At 33.2% G+C, this 14,912-nt stretch overlaps 1 protein-coding gene across 1 annotated transcript in view; it reads left to right on the top strand.

Annotated features, from left to right (window-relative positions):
- The window catches only part of Dhc36C (Dynein heavy chain at 36C), a 165,706-nt gene that overhangs the window by 105,346 nt on the left and 45,448 nt on the right, over positions 1–14,912 (top strand). Inside the window, exon 44 of the mRNA XM_074173808.1 lies at positions 2,664–2,842. Within this exon, the coding sequence (XP_074029909.1) occupies positions 2,664–2,842 (179 nt within the window). The remainder of the gene's footprint in view (positions 1–2,663; positions 2,843–14,912) is intronic.

Raw genomic sequence — 14,912 nt, 5'->3', positions numbered from 1 at the left:
GATAATTAAATCATTACGGGGACAAAAGTAACATGTTACTTTTGTACCCATAGGGCTATGTTACTTTTGTACCCACCCACATTTTTGTCAAAACGTCCAACATAACCTTTAAACGGAACGTGCTATACAAAAATGAATTTAAGCAATATATAATCACTCTAATCAAGAATGGATATGCAAATATTCAGATTACTATCATTCTTTTTGGACTTCGTAAACATTCAATAAGAATGTTTACGAAGTCTAAAAACTTACTTTTGATTTGTGAAAACACGTAATGTCCTGTCACACAGCCTAACGACGCATGACGCACACGGCGACTGAATTCAATTGAGGGGGGCGCTTCTGGCTATCGTCTGACGGCGGTAGAGCGGTGTTCGTCTATTAGATCAATCTAGAGAGCATTTGTTACTTTCGACCCGCTGTTACTTTTGTACCCGGTCTCCCCTACTCATGTTTGCAGTACCCGCTTATGGAAATACTGACTGAGTAGTATGACTTATATATATATATATATATATATATATATATATATATATATATATATATAACCGTGTTAGGAATCACACGTTAAAAGGTAAGACCTCGTTAGTCCTTAGCTCGCACAAGTTTCTCAACTTCTGAGAGTTGTTGTTCGTATGGGGGCGGCAGCTGATTAACGGAAAAACAGATTTTAAAAAACAGATAGATATGTATATATATATATATATATATATATATATATATATATATATATATATATATATATATATATTATGTGACCGTTAGTCACCGGGATGACTGGTGCAGTGCCGATTATATTGTGTAATAGTTTAGAGAAAGTATGATTTGCTCACTATCGTTTGTGACTCGAAGTAGAAGAGACGTTAATACACCGTTCTGGTGTAAATACGCGTATCATTCCGTAACCTCGTCCAACCTTTTCGACAACGTCTAGTCAGGCGAATTTTGAAACAGCTCAATATGAAAAAGGCGTCTTGCCCTGATGAAGTGCCCGTCATCGTACTTGAAAAGTGCGCAAATGAACTCGCACCAGTATGTTGCAGACTTTTCAACTTGCCTTACAAGGAAGAGGTTTTTCCTTCCTGTTGGAATATTGTTCGCGTTCAGCCTATTCCCAAAAAGGGCAAGAAAAATCTTTCAAATAACTATTGACCAGTAACTTTGCTATCAGTGATATCAAAAATCATGATGAAAGCCGTAAACCACCATATACTTAAATATTTGGAAGGCTTCAACATCTTGAGAGATATTCAATATGGCTTTCGGAAACGAAGATCACCAGGTGACCTTCTATCGTATGTCACCCATATTTGGAATAACGTAATTGAGAAACATGTAGATTTAAGAGCTGTCGCGCTTGATATTTCTGAGGCCTTTGGTCGTGTGTGGCATGAGACTTTGCTGGCCAAACTTAGATGCTATGGCTTGTCAGATCATTTCTGTGCATGGCTCTTCAGCTTTCTGAAAGAACGTTCCCTGCAAGTGGCCGTCGATGGTTATCTATACTTTTACCGTCAACGCTGGTGTTCCCCAGGGATCTATATTGTCTCCAAGCCTCTTTTTATTTCATATCAACGACTTATTGGACAAAATGAAGAATCCAATATATTGCTTCGCCGACGACAGCACACTTGTTTCGTCATTCCATTTAGATTCCAGGACATCGGCTGCGGATACACATCTTCACCGGCAGCAGGAGGTTGCATATCTTGATGAGTATCTAGAAGTGATTTTGAATTGGGGTGGAACTAACCAAGTTCTATTCAATGCCAAAAAGGTAAATGTCTCCAACCGGATATAATAATGACAGGACAGACAATTCCGCTTTCTGCTTCGATAAGTTTGTTGGGGGTGAAAATGGACACCATGTCTTGGCACAATCATGTCGCTGGAATTGCAAAGGCTGCTCGTATGAAAATATTGAGGTGGAATAGTTTTCGGTGCTATCACTCCAAAACTGTGGAATACTTTCTTTTCACAGACGTTCAGTCAATTTACTTGAAACTTTAGTTGATTATATTTTCAGTTTGTGAATTATTTTTTATGATTCAAAGATAAAAAGAACATAAGAATATTTTCTGAAAATATTAAAAAAGTCATAAACTGAAGTCATCGTGAACGAAGTCGATATATAAAAAAGTTCATAAATGCTTCTTCCTGGAATATTTGAAATTATTGAAGGGAACAAAATCCGGTCTATCCCAGATTTGAAATTATTTCAATACTAAATGTATGCATTTCTATTTGAGGTTGATTCAGTACATATTTGGCAGTTCAAGTACATGTAGAAAACCTTTAGTAAGAAAAGAACTAAATTCTTTTTTTTTAAATCATATATTTTTTTAATGGTTCCAATTTGATTTTAAGACGTTTTTGTTAATAACGGTGATATTATTAATTCATATTTATTCAGTTTTGTTATAGCCCTTCTCTAAATATTGTATGTTTCTTGAAATTGATAACTGTTAGTTATTTAATCCTTCACAGATGATTTTCACCTATTGAATTCGACCACAAAATTTCATAAACCAGTATTTATTCAATTTAGAGAACTACCATGCTTTTATCAAATTATTCAAAATTGGGTTTGAGGATCTTTTTCGGTTACTTTTAGGATCATCCTTTATGTTCTGATTTTCTGATATCCCTATATTTTTCAGCCGATTTAGCAAATATAGATCCTATGTATCAATATTCCTTGGTCTGGTTCATCAATCTTTTCAAGTCGGCTATCGACAATACCGATAAAGTGGAGGATGTCAACATGCGGTTAAATGATCTACAACAATATTTTACCTATTCACTTTATGTGAATATTTGCAGAAGCTTGTTCGAGAAAGTAAGTTGAAAAATTGATCCTCAGTCACAAAGTAGTACAAGAAAAGTTTTCTTAGATCAAAGTTGTGTTTCTGGAATATGAAGAGTGATATTGTACTCACTGTTTTCAAAAGTTGTGAATGAAAAATGTTATTTTTTCATACGCTTTTGTTGTTCAGTAGTAGCAATCCTGAGATCTGTATTTATCAGAACGTCATGAAAAAATTCGAATGAAAACATTTACCCTACGGAAATAACTTGTTACATGAAGAAAAATTGTGAAAATCACCCGAAAATCTAAATAGCCTCTAGCGTCAAAAAATATTATTTCAGCTAATTACATTCTTCAAAAACAGTTCATGAATGAATTGAACGAGGAAGTGATCGTCATATAATTCAATGTCGAATACCGAGATTGCGATCTAATGAAATTAATAAAATAAATATTTTATTCGAAATATTACCCATTCCGCTAACCAAGTAAACAACATTAGGAAATGCCAGTTTCAGTCATCTCCCCACTAGAAAAAAAATTGTAATTTCGTGATTATGCTAACTATAATAATAACCACCTGAAAGTTACAACAAAAAGTGGGATTCCTTAAAAGGAATAACGAACAATAAAATTCCTCGAAGAAATGAAACAACGACTAGAGAAAAATCAACTATTTCATTTCTTGAATCCATAGTTTGAAGTAAGTGAACTATATCTTATTTTGATTAAATAAGAAACAAAAAAAACAGAATGAAGATTTTGAAGAGTTGAAAGAAAATAGAGGATTTCAAGAGGAAATGGGTTTGGTTATAGATTGAAGAGAAAATCATATATATGATTATGAAATATAAATTGAATAAAACTACAAAATCGAATTATTTTCAAATGATATGATAAAATTCAATCGAGATCAGAGTTTTCGGAATTTAATATAAAAACTAGATTAGAAATTGACAATTTCTTCAAATTACAGACATAAAATTCTAGCTTTTTCTCTAGGGTTTGAATTCGAGTAACGCTCGAGAGTTCAATTCAATCCTATTATCGTAAATTCATTATTTGTAATACGGACCAAATACTCGTAAGTTTCTGTTCTCGTCTCTTCAGCAAAGTCCCTTGTAACACTTTCTTCTACTTATCTCATAAGCCAGGCTAGAATGGTAAATCTATTCAGTTCTCAATTTATTTACACAAATAGATCACAATTCATTGAAACGTGTAACGATAGTGTTGTTTTCTATTACGAGTTACTTCATATAAATAAATATGACGTATTCAGAAGAGATGTTTTTTCTGACATATGGTGATTTCAACCTATTTACTGTTAATTGGTCATAAAATAACGTCAAGTGAACGATAAATCAAAGGCCATTACCAATGTTTGCGAGTTTGTTCCATTCCATTATATCATGAATAATCCCGACAGAATTCTAGATTTACTTTTATGTAATGATTATTTATGTGTTAACAACCTGATATTCCTCTGTGCAATATTTATGAACCTGCTTTAGAATTTCGTTTTTTTTGTTAAAATTTGGATTCATTAGAACACCAACTTCAATTTCAGAAAAAGTTAACTGATTAATTATATACAACTGTTATATCTCACTTTGGAAATATAAGTTTTTAAAAATTATTTATTTTGAAAATGGGGAAACAGTACTGACTTTCCCTGAGTTACAACAATACAATATTATTCGTCACTAACTTGAAAGTAAGTCTGACAAACTGTAACTAACTTATTTCGTCACGCAGGACGGTATTTATAGGAAAATATTATTTACATGTTCTAAAAATAAAATAAGAAGAAGAAAGAGTCTTTGAAGAGTTGCGTATACCGATACCTCAATTCAAGAGTGTAACATGTCAAAAAAATTAAAATGTGGGAAAAGGAGATTGAATATAGCCAATTTTTTTGAATGACTATTAAACTTCAGTGCGTGAAGATATATCATAAGTTAAACTTTTAAATGTGATAAAACTGGATATATAACAGGAAGAGTCGTGTGCTTTTATTATTTCGTTTTTATATTTTGAGTTTTGATAAAGTTGTTACATTATTGAACAGAACATTAGCTGAAATTGACTTTTTACATGGTGACAACTTTTAAACCATTATAGCAGTAATACATAGAAATACATATACTTTGGTTTTTAGAGTGTTATAACTATAGGTACAAAATAAATAAATGAATGAAAATAAAGAAATGTTTAATTAAGTTTTAATTCGCAAAATTTCATGAACATAACATATCCTACTAACAATCTCTACGATTCAATTGAAAAATAATTTACATTTTGAATAATATTACTAAAATAAAAAATAACAGGAAGGTAATTAAAACACAAGAAAATACTTTTAATTTGTACTTTTAAATACTTTAAAATGTTTACTCCGAACCACTACTATTGTCTGCGTCGCTTTGTTCTGGCCTCATGTTGTCACTTTTTTCTGCCAAACTGTGATAAAATGGCCAATATAATGACTTGATAGCATTTACTTGACAAAGCTCAAGAAGATGTTTAATTTTTGAAGCATCAATGAAGGGAACTTTTTTATAGGCAGGAAACAACTGGATTGTACGTTGATCTTGTTTTCGGAGTTGCTTTTTACTGTCTCTAACACTAATTGACTTAAAGTTGTCTTGTGAGTAGGATATTTTGTAAAAAAGTGTGTACGGGTGCGATTATTCTACCTTGACCATTATAACATCTTTCCAGACAACCTTTGTTGTTTTTGTATTTTTAACATAATTTGTGCCTATTTCTGCGCATAAGGCTTTCAAATCGAAAATATCTGTGGTATTAAATTCAATGACTTTGTATGGTGTGCCACAGTATTTACCCATTGTTCAGGGACGTATATGGGACCGCTTTTGAGTATACGCCTTTTTTCTTTTTCAATGCAGGCATGGACACTATCTCCTTCATTTTGGGTGTGACCCTTTACTAAAAACTTATGTGTTATTGTTTCAACTTTGTCGATATTTAGCACACAAAATAAATACAAGGCAAAAATATACTTATTTTTATTCTGACCGACACAGTTGTCCGAATACAATATTACATTTTCACTTTTACAGTCTTTACTACTTAAGTAATGATAGAGACAGCTTCCAATTTCATTGGCTCCCCTTTTTGCCAGGCCTTCATGCCAAAAAAAAACATAAGCCTAGTTTCTGTTTTACATCAAAAACGATAAAGTTGTAACTTGCCAATCTTTTTTTATAAAAAAAATCACTAAAATCTCCACAAGGACTCATTAGAACAGCTTGCAGATCAAAACAACATACTCTGTATCTTTTCTTTTTTCGTTTCTGCTTAGTCTCTTTTCGTCTAAATGCTTTAAGTATTTCTCTCTAATTTTATCTTTATCTTCTTCAGTACCATTTTCAAAATTTGTACATAATGAACATTGGTCTTTTTTTGGAACATGGGATGCAATGTTGGTCTCAGTATTTAATATTTTTGTGTACATTGAAATTTTTGCATATTCTTCATTATTTTGGGTACATCTCTCTACATACAGACGGTACATAGTGGCGATATTTAGACTACCATCTAAATACTCATTTTGTGTCCTAGCACGACAATAATGGGAGTTTACTCGTGGAAATGAATTTATATGCTTTCTAATACCGTCTACAATTTCTTGCTTCACTTTTTTTTGTTTTCCATGTTTTTCACGATGGTCTGTTTGTAAAAATCCATGATCATCTCTTTTGTGCGATGTCGTAAATATTACCCTATTGTTAATTGCCAAAGTATTTTTAAAAAAAGTTTTACAAACCCGTATAGTTTGTCCCTGTACTTGAAAAGTGTGTTTTATCGTTTTTGATCGTTTGCTATCACATTTTGTGTATCTATATGTTGGGCTAATTTGAGACATATTCTTGTCAATGAAACTTCTTTGCTTCTCGATTGAGCCCATTTCCCAATATGTATCAAAAATAGATTGCCTCTCATCTTCTGTGAATTTGGTGAAACATTTTAATCGGCATTTTTCGGTACACGGGCCCTTTAGTGTTCTTTTTTCCACTTTATTGTTTGCTGCATTCACATATTCTTTTCCAAAGTTTCGATTGAACTTCTTTGTATGCTTTTCCCACGCTTCAACATTTCTTGTTCTTTTTCGTGTTTTTCTTAATGTTTCTGGTTCTTCTTCTAGCTGATCGTTAGTTTTTGTTAACGTCTGAATATTTTGTGGTTGCTTTGAGAGAATTTCTGCTTCACTTTCATCACTAGATTCTGAAGACAGTTCATAAGTTTTGTCAGCAATACTATCATCACTATCTTCAAATTGATTCTCAGAAGGTTCAAAAGATGTGGAAGGTAATTGCTGAAACAAAAAACCTAACTAGGGTTTTGTCTATTTTGCAAACATTTTTTAATGTGGCTACACGAACAGTAAATCCAGTTTTATTGTAGCTCCTAGAAGGCAGTCTGTATTGTACATTTAATGGATTAAAACAAACATTAATATTTTTCAGATAATGTGAGACAAAAAACTGAAACACCCTGTATTATTAATGTAACGAATATTATGAAACAACCAATATAGAAGTTGGTTCAAAATTTAAACGTTTACTTGTAAAAGACATAGAAGTAACCACTTATATAGTATATTGAAACTAGTTCTATTCTTATAGTTGTATTGAAGTTTTGAATAACAGAAGTAGTTACCGATATTTGGTTTTTCAATAAGTTTTCTAATTGATGTTCATCGTTATTTAGCCTATTTATGGAATTGGTGTAAAATTCACCATCAGAGGCGTCAAGGTTGCCAGTGATTGATTTAAATATGCTTCCTATGCCATCAATAAGACCTCTTTTATATCTTTTGGTATCAAATGTTATTTCTTGAAATTTCGTTTGTATTGATTTAGCAATTTGAGTGAGAAGACTAATGTGAGTCTTTACTTCTGATCTGAATTCACCCATACTATGGCCACTGATTTGAGTTCTATCGATTAATAAATGAAGAATTTTGAAATTGTTTTCAAAAGCTTCTCTGAATTGGGAAATGTTTTTATTTACTAATAATGTCCACTTGTCATTTGTGAGGACAATGTTGTCAGTTTGGTGGTAATACACACCTACAGTGTTGTTGATTGGTTTGATTTTGTAATTGTCTACTGACGGAGTGGCTACTGATCCGACCAGTAGGAGAAACCTGAAAATAAATTAATTTTCAGTGTATGGTTTCATGCGATCAAAATTTACTTTTGTTCTTTGATTTGTTTGTAAATTAAGAAGTATGGCTGAATTTTGGAAAATTTGTTCAATTATGAACGGTCCATTGAATTTGTTTTGTAATTTGTCTTTAATTTGTTATTCTTTCACATAGACTTTGTCGCCTACTTTATAATCAGGTGGTTTGCCAGAAATATTTCGGTCGAAATGAATTTTTGCTTTTTCTTTCTTTCGATCTATTTTTTCGCGTGCAACTATATAGTAGTGAGAAATCCTATTATTGAGATCTCTTACATATTTGGTGATAAGTTGTTCTTGATCATAAAGGGTTTCGGGGGGTCTACTAGCTGTGTGACCAAAAACTAGTTCGTGAGGGGTAAATTCGTGAGATTTGTTTACAGAATTGTTATGACATATTACAGCATATTGACCACGTTAAGAGGGTGGTCATTTGGGTGTTCTGCCAAATGGATTCTAATAATTTCTAGTAGAGTTGCGTGAAATCTTTCTACTGATCCGTTGGATTGAGGATGGTTTACGCTGGAGTCAATTATATGTTGAATAGGTTACAAAGGTCTTTGAGTAAAGCATTATCGAATTCTCTTCCGTAGTCGCAATGAATTCGTAATGGAGTACCATAATGTTGAAAATATAAGAGAAGAGTGTCTGATATTGTTCTTGCGGTTTTATCCGGAATTGGATAAACTTGTGAAAATTTTGTGAGTTCGTCGTGAGTTATGTCGATATTTATTCTTTCAAATGCGGTTTTCGGTGTTTCAGTTATAACCAAAGGATTGTTTAGATTTTTCCTACAAATTTTGGTTTTTTGACAAACGTCGCAGTTTTTTATAAAGTTTTCGACGTCTTTGTTTAATCCTTGCCAGATATATTTTTCGCGTATTCTCTGAATTGTTTCATTAATTCCGCGGTGAAGATTGCTCTTTCTATTGTGGTTTTGATCTATTATTATTGGAATTTGGTCTTTGTCAGGTGTGACAATAATGTTGTTACATACTTTGAATTTGATGTCTTTTTCAGATAATATAAAACATAATATTTCCAAAATTGGTAATTCTGGATTGGTTTCTACGCAATACGTTTTTGAGGGTTCCAAGTCGTTTTGACTTTTGTACAGGGTGAGAAATAGATGTTCGATCACCGATTCTGGATCGTACGTGAGAGGAACTATATAGTATTTCCGATTTTTGATCGTTTTGCTCGATACTATATTTATTCGTAGATTTCGAAAATCGTAATCTTCTTCAAGAATGTCTTCAAAAATTTTATAATGAAAATCTTAGAGTTCTTTTTGTCTGGGAAATATTAGAATATTTTTATTTTCTTTGTCGAGTAATTGACAGTTTGAATATTCGACTTTTGAATAGTCAATTAAAGATTCGGTTTTATATAAATTTATGAGAGTTGAATATTCTTGTGTAATGTGTTCGGCTGAATATTCCGTTTCTTTATTTTTGGGGTTATCGAAGTTTTCAGAAGTTTCGTCAGGGTCTTTAGAAGTTCCTTCTTTTAGGTCTTGAATTATTTCAAGGTCTGAATCTTCGTTTGTAGGTAAGATGAAAGTACCTTTTGGGATAGATTTCGAGTTGAAAATAAGACATGCTTTCGTGGGATCAATTTTGATTCTGGAAAGTGCGTCAGCATTTCTGTTTATTTTTCCGGGTTTGTATACGATTTCATAATCATATTCCTCGAGTTTTAAGCGGCATCTAGCAAGTCTGCTGCTAGGGTCTTTTATTGAAAATAACCAAGTAAGTGGTCTGTGGTCTGTGATTAATTTGAATTTTCTTCCGCTAAAATATTTGACTGCCTATACTATGACTAATAATTCTCGTTCAATTGTAGAATAATTTGATTCTGCTGAACAGAGGGTTCGTGAAGCGTATGCGATAGGTAAATCTTTTCCAATGGAGCCTTGAGATAGTACAGCTCCAATAGCATATGCGCTAGCGTCTGTTGTTAATAGGAAAGTGTCTTCGAAATTTGGATATATTAATACTAGGGTTGAAACTAGAGTTTCTTTCAATTCTTCAAATGATTTTTTACAATCATTTCCGAAAATGAATGGGCTATCTTTTTGAAGTAATTTTGTAAGGGGTTTTGATATTTTTGCGAAATTTGGAATGAATCTTCTGTAGTATCCTGCTAAGCCAAGAAAGGATTTAATTTCTTTCTGGTTTTTAGGTTCTGGGAAGTGTATAATGCAATCGACTTTGTTGGGGTTTGGTTTTACTCCATTTTTTGTGATTAAATGGCCAAGATATGCTACTTCTTTTCTAAGGAATTCGCATTTGTCTGGTTGAATTTTGAGGGTTAGCTTGACGAAGTCTTGTAAATACTTCTTTTAGTCTAGATATATGATCGTGAATGGTAGGGGAGTAAATGATGATGTCATCCATGTAAACGAGACATCGCCCATTATGGATTCCGAGAAGAATGTTGTCCATCACTCTTTGAAACGTTGATGGGGCATTCTTAAGGCCAAAGCTCATTCTGAGAAATTCAAAATGGCCGTTTTCTACCGTGAAAGCTGTTTTTGGGATGTCCTTGTCATCGATTTCTATTTGATGAAAACCAGAAGCAAGGCAAGGGGAGTGAAGTATTGACATTTGCCAAGTTGATCGAGATGATATCATTGGGAGAGGGTATTTGTCGTCTACAGTCACTTCATTTAACTTTCGATAGTCAACAACTACTCGCCATTTCTGTTTTCCAGATGCGTCTAATTTTTTTGGAACAACCCATACTGGGAATGGCCAGGGAGAAATAGAAGGGCGTATGATTCCGTCTTCTAGCATTTTGTGTATTTGTCTTTTGACTTCCTCTTTATGAATTTGGGGGTAACGATATGATTTTGTAAAGACTGGTTTTGCGTCTTTTGTATCTATCGAGTGTTTGATTTCATTCGTGAACGTTAATCGATCACCTTCTAAATAGAAAATGTCTGAGAATTCTAAACATGTTTCTGTTATTAGTTCGGATCCTTCTTCGTTTAAATGATCTAAGCGTAATTGGTTTTTAATGTCAAATTCTCTGTCAATGTGATTTTGTTCTATTTCTGTTTCGTTTAAGTGATTTGAAGAAACATTTTGAATAGGTTCAATATTTATGTCAGAAAAATTTATTATTTTGGGTATGGCGTTTGAGTTTATAACTGAAGTCAAGAATTCGCCTTGTTCATTTACTTTTACTAGGGCATTTGGTAAACGAACGTTTTCTTTGTTTTGTGCCACCAGTATAGCATCAGTGTTCGAAAGGTTACATTTTAATTTGAAAATTCTTTCAATTCGAGGTTCTATGTTTAAGGTATTATTTGGAATTTCATCTTTTGAATGTTGGTAATAGTCAAATTTACTTTCGAAGGCGTAATTGTCAGGGTCGTATTCGAAAATGTCGTCAATTTCTGCAGTAGAGGTTTCTGGGTTTAATGTGACTTGGTATTTTGGTTTTGGATTTTTGGTAGGTTGAGGCAGTATCGGAGGTTGAGGGGATACTGATGTATTTTCATCTTCCGATGCTTTGAAAAGTGGTATTGTTTTAAAATCCAGTATTAATTTTATTTTGTATATCAACTATGCCGTTATAGTGTTCTAAAAAGTCAGCTCCGAGAAGTCCGTCGAATTCTATGTCTAGGTTGTAAATATAAATTTTGTGGGGATCTGTGTCTGTGAAAGCTATCAATACAGATTCAGTTATTGAAAACTTTTGATTAGTTATACCTTGGATCATTATGTTTTCGGAAAATCGGTTTCTGTATTTTTCTGCTGTTTTAGGTTTGAAAATTGAAAGTCCGGCTCCTGTGTCGATTAATATTTTGAACGTGTTGGTAGCGTCCATAATATAATATAATTTTTTTGAATTTACCATTAGAGATTGTCCTTAATGAATTTCTGTTCTGGGAAATTCAGATTGGGGTTCAAATCTTCTATATTCAGGGTTTGAATATGAGTTTGGATTTCTTCGATAGGGGGAGGATCTGGTTGTAAAGGATCCATTTGAAAATCCTGATTCGGTTGGTAATCTGTGTTTTGGTATTCCAGATAACTAGCAGTATAGTTTTCCGTTTCGTAGTCATGAGAATTTTTGTAAAATTCTTCAATATTCTGGTATTCTTGATAATTAGCTGTATAATTATCGAAATCTTGCGGGTTGAGATGATGTGCTCTCTGTGTATTTATTCTGTTAAAATTTGGGTTCGGTTGAATTGCCGAAGGTATTTGTTGATTTGGATTTTGTTTTATTACCGGTGGTCTATTTTGATTTGTCACCGTTGTTGATGTATTGGGCCTGAAATTTTGGAATTGCGGGTTTTGTGGTCTTTGGACATTTTGGAATTGAAAATTTTGTCTTTGAAAATTTTGTGTGGCTTGGGGATTTTGTTGTCTTACTCTACATTCATTTTGACTGTGTCCCTGTCTCTTACAGAGATTGCAAAATTTTTGTTGAATGGAGGGTTGTGGTTTTTTATGCTGGATGTTATTTGCATTTTTGTTCAATTTTTGTTGTTGAAAGTATGAGAGTTGTAGCTCTCGCTTTATTCTTTGAATAGCTTCGAGCAAGGAAGCTGGGTTTCCGGCTCTTACTATTTGTCCTATGGTTGGTTCTAAACCTGCCAAGAGAGTATTTAGAGTCATGGTTTGTATTAAACTTTGTTGTGCCTGCTTTTCTTCTGGGGAAAGCGGTTATTTTTGAATTGCCGCGTGCATTTTTGCATCGTGGGTTTGAAGTCTGTTTATGAATGTTAAAGGGGACTTATTGGGCATTTGATGGATTCTTTGAAGGTCTTGTATCAAAGAGGCTAAATCACGTGTGTCACCAAAATATTGGATTAACAGTAATTTAATTTCATCCTTTGTTTGAGGGTTTCTAGAACTGATGAGTTCAGCTGCTTTTCCTTTTAATTTGTTTTTGATATGTAATGTTACTAAAATTTTTTGATCTTGTACAGCCATGCGGTAAGCAGTATTACAAGCATGTAAAATTGTATTGATGAAGATTTGATCTCCATCGTACTCAGGTATAATTGAAAATATTTCATTGAGTTTGTAAGGCTCAAGTTCAGGTAAAGGGTTTGCATTTGGCATGATGTTTGACAATAGAACTGGTATTTGACTTATAAATATTCAGTTTCAAAAAAAAATGAAAAAGTCGTGATGATTCTTTTTCACTCACCAAAGGTTGTCCATAGAGGATGAAATCCTACTTCACAAGCATTGCTCCGGGAGAAGTTAGCGTTCGCGTGTTCTTCCGCCGTTGAAGAGACCGTCCGTCTGTGGTCCTGTTGGCCTGGGATTTGTTGGTTCTTCCTTTGAAGGATTGGGATCCACCACTACCGGTTAGGCTTGTTCCGTGTTCCGTCTAGTGTTGAAGGATCCTACCGACTGCGCCAATTTGTTATATCTCACTTTGGAAATATAAGTTTTTAAAAATTATTTATTTTGAAAATGGGGAAACAGTACTGACTTCCCCTGAGTTACTACAATAACTTATTTCGTCACGCAGGACGGTATTTATAGGAAAATATTGTTTACATGTTCTAAAAATAAAATAAGAAGAAGAAAGAGTCTTTGTGTCGTTTTGACACAAGTATTTGAAAGTATTCCTGTGTTTCTGAATTTCTGTTGCTACTCAAGTATTAGTGTATCTTCGAATGAGATAATGTGACTGCCTTCTTTGAGAGCTACAGCTGATTTGTCCGTTTGCCGGAGACATTTTCGCTTGTGTTCAGAGAGACGGGCACCTATACTTCTTTTAGTGGCTTCAATGTAGAGCGACCCGCAAATCCAGAATGCCCCGAGTGTTGCTAAATGATCTCTGGGGGGTCCTTAGCTGATATATATATATATATATATATATATATATATATATATATATTGAATGATGCAACTGATTTTCCTTTATTTTCAGTATTTTAATAATAATGTAAGTCACAAAAAGGATTTGAAGCTTTATAACTTCTATTTAATTATATGCGAGTGCTTTTGACAGCTGGTCGTGCTATCATCATCTAGGCTCTACTCAAACTGAACGTGTCATCCTGTTGTATGTCCTTTTATACGGTTCGAACGCCTCAATGCAGGTACTCCAGGTTCTTTAGGTATTTGGGTTACATCAGGTACTATTCTTTGTTTTGGATCTTCTCTAGGTTTACTGTTTCTAGGAATGTGTTTTGATTTGTTCAATATATTGAATGTTAGGTCTTCCACTTATCAAGGAACAAGTACAAATCAAAACACAACAAGACCTAACATTCAATATATTGAACAAATCAATACATACTCCTAGAAACAGTAAACCTAGAGAAGATCCAACACAAAGAATAGTACCATAGTACCTGATATAACCCAAATACAGGCAAATTTACCTAAAGAACCGGGAGTACTTCAGTTTGAGTAGAGCCTAGATGATGATCGCACGACCAGCTGTCGAAAGCGCTCGCATATAATTAAATAGAAGTTATAAAGCTTCAAATCCTTTTTGTGATTTACAATATTATTAAAATACTGAAAATAAAGGAAAATTAGTTGCATCATTCAAAAAAATATGTATATATATATATATATATATATATATATATATATATATATATATATATATATATATATATATATATATTTTTCTAGATTTTCTATATATATATATATATATATATATATATATATATATATATATAGAAAATCTAGAAAGGTTAATGCAGTCAAGCTGCTGTCAAGTTGACTTGAGTGTCACACCAATAGGTGGTTTCACTTATGTTTCGCTTGCGTTTACGCAGCTATTTTTATCAATTACTTTTCTGGTTTTTCACATTTTGTCTACTATCGATGACCGCCTGACCGGTACTGACGATGCCCAATAGGCTGAAACAGCTGCCTACCGGTGGCTCTTA

Source organism: Leptinotarsa decemlineata, unplaced genomic scaffold (assembly GCF_025532065.1).
Source record: "Leptinotarsa decemlineata unplaced genomic scaffold, Ldec_3_MD MMD2_tig00000505_RagTag_RagTag, whole genome shotgun sequence".
NCBI classification, from domain to species: domain Eukaryota; kingdom Metazoa; phylum Arthropoda; class Insecta; order Coleoptera; family Chrysomelidae; genus Leptinotarsa; species Leptinotarsa decemlineata.
The sequence above is the reverse complement of the archived record's forward strand: the minus strand, read 5'-3'. Positions and strand labels throughout refer to the sequence as shown.